Source organism: Eupeodes corollae, chromosome 2 (genome assembly GCF_945859685.1).
Source record: "Eupeodes corollae chromosome 2, idEupCoro1.1, whole genome shotgun sequence".
NCBI lineage: Eukaryota > Metazoa > Arthropoda > Insecta > Diptera > Syrphidae > Eupeodes > Eupeodes corollae.
Genome location: NC_079148.1, coordinates 48,868,573 through 48,878,872, shown reverse-complemented (window position 1 = coordinate 48,878,872; position 10,300 = coordinate 48,868,573). Strand labels below are relative to the sequence as shown.

The 10,300-nt window shown below is 35.4% G+C and overlaps 1 protein-coding gene across 1 annotated transcript; it reads left to right on the top strand.

The window, feature by feature from the left end:
* Positions 1–7,349: 7,349 nt before the first annotated feature.
* LOC129945825 (uncharacterized) lies at positions 7,350–9,412 on the top strand. The gene is made up of 2 exons (XM_056055756.1): positions 7,350–7,933; positions 7,984–9,412. The coding sequence occupies exon 2, from the start codon at positions 8,026–8,028 to the stop codon at positions 9,376–9,378; it is 1,353 nt and encodes a 450-aa protein (XP_055911731.1). The 5' UTR covers positions 7,350–7,933; positions 7,984–8,025; the 3' UTR covers positions 9,379–9,412.
* Positions 9,413–10,300: the final 888 nt, after the last annotated feature.

Below are 10,300 nucleotides of genomic sequence, written 5' to 3'. Positions count from 1 at the left end.
CAAATATTCACATGAATAAACAGCCTTGATATTCATTTGGGAAAGTCATGCAACAAGAAATTAGCAAAGATGACGGCTTATATTACCACAGACCATGAAAAGCATAAATTAATAAACCACCACGCTCTCGTTTTTTTGGTTTCTTTTTTCCAGTGTTAATTAACTCATCTGTATTAAATGTAATAAAAAAGGAAAAACTGAAAAATATAGTATGTCTAGTGAAATAAGCATATACCTACTATAGAAGATGTTGTGGCTTTGGAGGGTTGCTGATCTCTTTACGCAGTTGAAGAAGTCAACTTTTCTTATGTTCATATACTTACTGGGTAGTGGGTATACCTGATCTAATAGCTATATTCCCACTTAAGTTTTGTAGTTTATATAAGTTAAAAAAAAAAGAACTATGTAAATAGAAATTTTAATTTAAAGCTGCGACGAGACGCAAGTGAAACATATCCTTAACAAATTGGTTTTACTTTTAATGATATGAGACAGGTTCAGTGAACTTATGTGACGACGATATCAGTTTCTGGTTTGATTTCATTTTCTTACAGGAGAAAATAGCTTTCCTGTTAAAAAGACATTCAACTTAAAGAGTAGACATATAAAATGAAAAATGGGTTAAAGAAATAAGTAAGTACAGGATTTTCCAATAAGAGGTTTCATTCTGAGTATTTTTTAATTTGATTGGCGACATAAGGGACTTGAGGTACAATTTGAGTTTTTAGTACCTATCTGATTGGCCTGTTATAAAAAGATTGCCCTTCAATTAAGAAAACCGAAAGGGGATCCGGCTACCTTTTTGTTAGTGTTTTACTTCTTAAATAACCAGAAATTTGATTTCAAATTTTTATATTTTTTGGTAAAAATCCGGTGAATTATTGAAATTATGGGCTAAAAACTTTGTTTTGCAAGACTTTTGGACATCGCATTGTAAATGGGCAGGTTCAGACAACATAAGGGGTTTAATTTGCAGTCAACTTCATTCTTTGAACTTAAATTTTGACCAGGCAACTAGTTACTTTTCCAAGTATCATGACTTTAAAATTTAGAGCTTTACTTTACAAACTTCTACCTCAAGTATAAAAACTACCAAAAACATTATGGTCTACAAAACACTTCTCAGGCAAGCTACAAGTCCATCGCGATTTGTATTTTGTATTGTAAGGAAATATTACTTATTTCTTTTCCAAATTTACAAGGAAGCTTTTTACAGAAAGCATTAAATGAAGGTGTGCAGAAAATAAATAGATCATAGAGTAATAAAGTTCAGCTTTCGGTCGAATGAAAAAACATGATCAATTGTCATTTTGACATAAGTTGACTTGACTTGATAGTTAGGAAGATTTTTCTTGGCTAACTTTCAACTCAACTTTCCAATAAAGTTGCCTTAATTGGAAGGACATTTTTTGACAGCTGGCAAATCAGATGCTAGAAACTTGCCTTACTTTCAAGTCCCTTATGTCGTCTGAACTTGCCCAATGTTTGTCTACCTTTTGTGTACAGCTGAAACCTGTTTTTATTTCTTGGGAGCTACCCAAACTCGTTCAACATCTATCCAGGATAGCTTATCCAACACGAGATTGAACGCAGCCAAGTCAAATCTACTTACATATGTCAAAATGTCAACTGATCATTTTTTTCTTTTAAGTAAAAGCTGATATATTTATTTAGTGCACAATTTATTCAAAGTTTTGTGTTAAAGGGTTCCTCGTCATAAAGGAAATGGAATAAGGACTTTTTCGTAATAATACAAAATACAACTTGTGAAGGACCTGTAACCTTTCTGGTGGTTTCTGCAACTAAAGTAGACAGTTAACTGCTTAACTTAGTCTTATTTTGTGTTCAAAGAAAGCAGTTGGCTTCCGAAGTCCTTTATGTTATCTGAACCTACCCTTTGCTAAGAGAAAGTCATGCTAATAAAAATGGACAAAATTGTCTAAGTTTTTGATAACTTCACGAAGTCTTCCTTTATGGTCATCAATCAATTGTATAGCATTTGTATGCGGTCCCAAAGTATAAAAGTATCTCGGTGGCTAATTATGAGTACCTCTTCGAGAAATAAAAATATCAGAAAACTTTTCTTGCAAAATTTTCGAACCATTAAAAATGTTTATAGCAAATTTTAACAACTTCAGTTAAAAATGAAAACTCTTTAATCCTTTAGAAAAGGTTTAAAAAATGTGTTTTATATGTAAGTGCAGTTCTGCTTATGTTTTTAGAACGTTCTTCGTTGGGATAGTTGGCAAACTTTATTAGTTTTTGTTTTTATTTGGTAATAATTACATTTGTATTACATTTGTACATATGTTAATCTAAAGTAAGATACTGCGCAGGTTGTCAATATTTAAAGCGTCAAAATTTAAGAATAGTAAATAGATAACGGTATCAATTAATATCTCGAAGATCGAAAGCTTCTTAATGACCGACAATACGGCTTTCGTAGCAATAGGTCCACTGGTGATCTCATGGTTCATCTCACCGAACAGTAGAGCAAATCTTTACATCATTTTGGAGGAAGTAAGATTATTGCACTTGATATTTTAAAATCATTTGAAAGAGTTTGGCATCAGGCTCTCTTATCGAAATGCGTGCTTTCGGTTTTCATGAATCTCTCCTTCATTGGATTAGTAATTACCTTTCGAATCGTTCAATAGAAGTTATATTCGATGGATTCAAGTCCGAAAACCACAAAATAAATGCTGGTGTGCCACAGGGCTCTGTTCTATCACCAACACTCTTTGTCATTTTATTATTAATCTCCTGCGTGCAACTTCTAATCCAATACATTGTTTCGCTGACGGTAGTACTCTTAGCTTTTCATATTCGTTTTCAGAATCACATCCCTCACCTTGGAATGTGAAACTGCAACGACAAAAGATGATAAGTTCATTAAATTCTAATCTAAACAGCATTGTACAATGGGAAATAAAGAACCACCTTTAATTTAGTGCTTCGAAAACCCAATGCTCTCTTGTATCGTTACCATTATTTCTGGATGGCACTTGCAGCGAGGAGACTGAGCATCTCGATATTCTCGGTATGTGTACCACCAACCACCTCTGGAAACGATCACGTACGCAATGTCGCCAAAAATGCCGCAAGATATTTGGGTTTTCTAATGCGATGCAAGAAGTTTTTATCACCCTCTGATCTGGCTGTTATTTACAAGACTTATATACATCCAAAGCTTGAATATAACTCCCATATCTGGACTGGTGCTTCTGCAACTTACTTAAGCCTCTTATACAGTATTGAACGTAGAGCATTTAGATTGGTTGGTGATAATACCATCATAGGATCATTTACGTCGTTCGAACATCTACGTAAAGTTTCCTGTCTCACCCTCTTTTACCATAATTTTAACGGTTTATGCTCTAGAGAAATAGCCAGCTGCGTTAATCCCCTTAAACAGTTCAACCGTAATACTCGCGCTTCCAGAACTGCTCATCAGTACACCCTCGAGGCCAACTTCGGTCGTACCGTCAAGTACAGAGATTCGTTCTCTAGCCGTACTACGCGAATGTGGAATTCTTTACCATACTCTGTCTTTCCCGGCCAGGAATTTAAAGCTAATATGCACCGACACCTCCTTTCAACCTTTCTCTCCCTTTCCTACTGGTCTCACTGGGTCTTTGCATAATAAGGGTAGGTAAGGGTGCGCTTATTATAAAAAACAAAACCCTTTATATGTTTATATTCAAACATATTGCAAGCGTTCGATCTTTAAGTTTTGAATATCGAAATGGTAGAGACAAACAAAGTTGGATAAAACATTCCACATTCTCGATGTGCGGTTAAAAATAGAATTTCCGTACTTGACAGTACATATGTATGTACATCCGAAATTGAACTCAATGATAAACTGAAGGGCATTTTTGTAAGTCCGAGTATTATGGCTGAATTTTTTAAGTGAGGAAATGCAACTGGCTAATTTAACAGATCATTTTTTGTGAAATTATATTACAGCGGTGTTCTAGCGTTGTTATGTCTGAGACTGAAACTTTTCTTCGGGACACCTGCCCAAATACGTTAGTTATATTGAAGTTCTGGATGATTGAAGTCTTTTTTAAATAACATCTAGATTAGAAGCAGAAACAAAATTTCATACACAGTAACTTCGGAGAAATTCTGATCACCTACCAGCATTTTCGGCAATGTCGAATATGTGTGATGGTCAACATTTAGTGAACTTATCAATCGGTGCCGTTGAATTTCCCACTTCTTGGGCCTCTGAATTCTTTGCAAAAAAAACGATTGTGAATAATATACATAATAGAAAATTCGAGACGTTGAGCACTGTCGCCTAGGTTAGGTTAGGTTAAAGTGGCTGTTTGTTGGGAAGTCCAACACACTTAGACCAAAGTATGGTCGGTTGTGATACCACATGGATCAGTTGATCAGCTTAACTCGTCGAACCAATTGGAGCTCGGAATGAAGCGTAGGAGACAAATAATGTTAGAATTTTTTAGATCGCTGGTATCGTTGAAGTAGTAGTCTCCAACTAGTCTATCTACGTCTTTGTGATAAGGCAGGACAGATTGTCTCCTCCTCCTCCTCGTCCATGCAACTCCTACAATTAATTAATTGTTTTGAGCACCTGGCGCTAAGATTAGGCCAAATTAGTTTAGTCGCTAAACAGGTGGTGGTATTATTCCACCTGATGTTTGTTTTCTCTATGGCATCTTGCTTTAGCATGAGTTTACTTGTAGCTAAGGGGATACCTATGCTAGCATTGTGAACCAGCAGAGGTAAAGTTGTTCCGCTTTTTGCAAGTTCGTCAGATTTTCAATTTCCTGGAATGTCTCTATGGCCCGGCACCCAGAGAAGGTGAATGTTGATTTTGGTAGCCATCTCCGTAAGAGATGATCGAATATTTAGGGCTGTTAGTGAGTTAGTGGAGACAGATTCTAGGGACTTTAACGCAGCTTGGCTATCCGAGAAGATGCGTATATCATTAGTTGATATAACGTTTTCTCTAACCCATGATAGGACTTCTTTTATAGCTTTTTTTCAGCTTGGAACACTCTACAATTATCGGGTAGACGAAAGGAGAGACTTAAGTTTAGTCTGTCTGAGTAAACGCCTCCACCAACCCTATCATCCGTTTTTGATCCGTCTGTATAAAAGTTTAGGATCATCGTTCAAAAATGATGTATATTCTCCCAAGAAGACCTGGAAGGTATAGTCATTTTGAAGCTATAGTTATAAAATTGAGGATGAGGTATGGTGTAGTTAATATTACTGTTTATAGTTCTGAACGAGTTCAAAATAGCAGTGTGGCCAATTCCATTATTGATCCACAGAGAGGAGGCTTGAAGCTGTATGGCTGTATTAGCAGCCGTTTGCTTGCTGAAACTGTCCAGAGGTATAAGATGAAACAGAACATCAAGTGAGGCGGAGGAGGTAGAGCGAAGTGCTCCTCCCATACACAGGCAGGCTGTTCATTGGATTTTGCTGAGTTTATCGCGATTTGTCGCTATATCTAGCGCCGTCCACCATACCGCTACTCCATAAGTAAGGATCGGTCTTATGACCTAGATATATAGAAAGTGTGTAATGCGGCCCCATTTATTACCAATGGACTTTTTACTTGTTTATTCTCTCTTGAATATTAGGTTTCCAACTTAATTTCTTATCCAAAATGAGACCCAAGTATTTTGCTTGTTCAGAGAATTTAAGTCACCGATTATGAGGGGAGGGTCAATGAGTGGGACTTTGTATTTCCTTGTGAAGAGGACAAGGTCGGTTTTTGGTGGGTTAACGCCTAGTCCACACCGATTTGCCCATCTGTTGAGCTTATTTAAAGCGTTTTGTAAGAGTTCTTTTAGTATATTGGGATGTTTACCCGTTACTGCAATAGCAACATCGTCCGCATAAGCAAACACGCTGTATCCCTGTCTTTCTAGAGCAATTTGTAATTCATTTATTACTAATTTCCAGAGGAAAGGGGATAGGATACCACCCTGTGGCGTACCTCTGCTGACACCCCTTTTTGCAGTAAAATTGCCCAGTTTTCAATTGATAATCCTGCTTATCAACATCTGCAGATTAACCAATTCGATGATCGACTTATCTACCTTCAGAGATGTCAATACACGTGCAATTGCAGATGTGTCGACATTGTTAAATACACCTTCTATATCTTAGAAGGCAATTAAGGTGTACTCTTTATGATGGAGGGAATAATCGATTGTACGTACTATACTGTGTAGAGCCGTTTCAACTGATTTCCCTTTGTTGTAGGCGGTTGAGTCTTTGAAAGGAGGGACTTATCAATACTTGCCCTTAAGTGGATATCGATCAAACGTTCAAAAGTTTTGAGAAGGAATGATGATAAGCTGAAAGGTCTTAGGATTTTAGGGTCAACGTGGTTGGATTTTAAAGCTTTTGCAATATAACACTGTTGTCTAAGACATATACCATTATTTTTGTCTGGAAGAGTATCCTACAATACCCAACTACCACACTTTTTAAAAATTCGATAAACAAAATAAGACCATGTTTAATAAAAACATGATTTTTAGAATCATTATGGAACTAGTATTTAAGACTTTTTGGCAAACCTTCCATGTTAATTGTATATTTTCAAAAAATATTTTCTAAAAATTTAATACAAAACCGGTATGAATCTAAGAACTAGGCATTTGAACGAAATAAAAATATTGTTAAACCGATTTCTAATATTCTAGACTCCACAATTTGAGGGTTTAATAAATCGAAGTTCTATCTTACACTGATATCTAAATCAGAGTTCTTACGATTGAAAACTTTATGAAGAATTGAGTTAGAACTCTATCGAGTTACAATTTATCAATAAACCGAGACTAGAAACTTTGCAGGAAATGTGTCGTAAGTGTATATTGACAAACTTTAAAATAAAGTTCAAAATGTATTTATCCAGGTGTTTAACAAAAAGTAATTTGTATAAAATCAATATTATGAGAAGTATTTAGTAAGGTCATTAACTTTAATTGTTTCACTAATATCAAAAACATCTAAATGTTCACATCATCATAATCTCATAAGACGTATTTAATAATCAAACCAAACTTGAGTGTGAATTAAATTCATATTGCATACCTTTTCTCATTTTAGTAGATTATTATGTCTTCTATTTTTCCTATTCAAATTCATATATCGTAAAATAAAAGATCTATCCAAAGTTTTTAAAAATTCAAATTCGAGATTTGTTATAATCTTTCGAATTGCATAATAGAGCTAAATATAGCTAACGAAAACACCAATGTTCCCATCAATGCCTTAACTAATCATCAAAATTATTGCTAAACAAAATTTAAACCAATTTTCTTTGTTACTTCCGAAGACATTAAATTTCCATACTTCAACTCATTAATTGACAAACAAAAAACTAAACGAACAAAAATAACATCACATCCGAATTCAAATGCGCAAACGGATGAACTAAGTGAATCCCAACATAGCTACTTCCTCCCACTTCCTCCTCCGGTTACACATTCGCTTATATATTTGTTTACAACATTAAACCATTTCTTACTCGTTTACTAAGAAAATAAAAAATAATAAAAATAATAATACAAAAAAACTTTACGTAATCTTACGCACACACAATTTTCGTTTATTGCAAAGAAAGGTGGGGATCTTGTATTTTACTTTCTTGTTGCAATAAAGAGAAAGTGAAAGTGTATTATTATCTCTCAACCAACCTCAAAGATACATTGCGCTGATCGAGTAGTGGTGCACAGTTCGTTTGGATACTTCATATCGAGTACTTGGAATATACCCCAAGATACAGTGGCTTTGGGTGCTTCGAGTAGCAAATTATACGAACTCTAATTTATTATTAAAACCGATGCAAGATGCAATAAGTTCAGAAGGACTTAACTATTAGATCCATTACGACACCTCTGCTAAGTATCCCAAGTCGAAGGAACTTTATAACAAATTAACGGTGAGTGCACAAAGTGAGATCAATGTTTGTATCAAATTATTCGGTTGCAGAGTTTGATTTTGTTTAAAGGACGACACATCGAAGGACCAAAAATGCCAGCTTTAGGTTCCATCATTTTGTTGGGAATGATGATGTCCCTTTCAGTGGTGGTTGTAGCTTTTCAGTTTCCAGAGAATGGAAATAGCAAGCCTCGATCTGCATCGGGCTCCGCGCCATCGCTATCGCCATCGCCATCACATCAGCAACAAGCCACAACTTTGAAACCGAAATTAATTCGAACCGAATTACGTGTGAGCAGAAATTTGAATTTCGATGATACAGAAGTGATCAATGTGCGGGGTAATAATGGTGAAATGACTCAATTGCTCGTTAAAAAGAGACCTCGGAATGCAGAGAGCTTTGGGCAGCCTATTAGTGATTCCGTGAACAGATACTTCAAACGTGCTGTGGACAATAATGATAGCTTGAAATTATTTAATCTTCCACTTATTTTGAATGCGGCCATAAAGACTGCTGACAATGCGGATCACCATCATCAGCGGCCCGAGGAGGAGGAGAGCTTTGGTCGAACCGCACAGAATTTCTTCTACAACATCATGGGAAGCATTCCCGAATCTATAGCCAAATCGACGTTAGCAGTGTTCGAGACGAAGGATCAACCCGAAAAGAAATCCAAACAACCCAAAAACAACGAAGCGAGTCCAATTCTATTCTCACCCGAAGAGATTCCAGTTATTGAGGGAGTTCGTGTGCCCGACGACGAAGAGGACAAGGTCAAGATTTGGCGAAATGCCAGAGTGATTAAAAACGAACTAGTTCCATATAAGAGCGGTTATCGACCCCCTAGAGCTAGACCTGTTCATTTACTCGATATGCCCGAGACAAATAAAATGACTAGGCGAGCAGGCAGAGCCGGACTAGGACCGTTTTTTGTGTCGGATAATATCGAAAATGTGCATGCCGAGTTCAAACGGGCCAAGGGTCCGTTCTTTGCCGTAGACAACATACGTAATAATGATTTATTCGATCAACCACAAGTTAATTCTTATGAATCGAATGCAAATCAATTTCGTAATTTCGGCAATGAAGATATAGTTTTTAAGGTCCGCGAGCCAGTTCGAGAGTACTCTAATCCGGATTTGGGTGTAAAGAAGGTTAATTTGTATGAAGGTTATGCGAACGCCGCCGCCGCATATAGCCAGGATGTAAATCGACGAGGACAGTTTTTTCAGAGTGTCCCCATAAAACAAGCACAATACTACAAAGAACCGGAACCCAAAAAAGTACAATATTACACTAATTTAAAAAGCAGCAGTTGGAATGATGTAAGAGCCCAACAGCAAGCTTATTCAAATAGAAACACAAACAACAATAAAAGAAACGGCTTCGAGTTAATTTACAATGAACCATACCAATTTAATAGCAGATGGGGGATAACACAATAGACGGCTATTTGTTGGTCTGTTTTATTCATTCAAGGTGAGCCGTATTTGTTTAGAATTATAGACGTTTTCTTTATATAAGGTGGTGCAAAAGTTTTCATATTATACCAGGAAAACAAATGATAAAAATTATAAAAATGTATATTTGATGTGATTTACCAACACTAAACTGGCACATCATCATCAGCTGATAATGATTTCTCTTGGTAGGACAGCTTTTGCTCCACCTTGTACTTTGAAAAAACTGCAATTAACAAAATATTGTTTTACAGAAAAAATGAATGCTTCGCTTGTGATTGAGCAATGTAAGGCAGAAAACTTAATATGGGTTACTTCTATAACTTCGGTTCTTTATGGAATTTACAACATCATAAATTTAAAAACTGTTGTTTGTAAGATATTGTAAGATATTTATTATTTTTTTTTGTTTTTATTCCAAAATCAAATCCTCAATCATTTATTTCTGTTAAATGATTTCTGAAATAACTATTTATTACAATACTCGTCCTTAATAACAAACAAAAGTTGAAAAAGCGTGTATAACTATTTATTTTAAATCTTAGTGAAATACTAAATTTATTTAAGTAACTAATTTATTTTCAATACAATATTCTGTTCTGTAATAAGCATTTCAATAAAAACACAATAAGTATTTATATTTTGTATAATTAGAAAAGTATGAAACCTAAAAAGTGTATTCAATGAGTTATTAAAAATTTAATAGATATTTAAAACGATTTACTTGTAAATGATGATTTTTAACTAGGCAGCTGCCTATAGCGGCTCATAAAACATCGGTTTTCGTCGATCACGGAAATCAAGCATCAGATTTTTTTATTTATCCATCATAATTAATGGAGGTTTGGATACTGTGGGGAGAAAAAATACAAACAAAATTTAGTTGATCGACGTAATCATAACTTGC

Coding starts and splice junctions, on each gene's coding strand:
- LOC129945825 (XM_056055756.1), top strand. CDS start 8,026: ATGCCAGCTTTAGGTTCCATCATTTTGTTGGGAATGATGATGTCCCTT.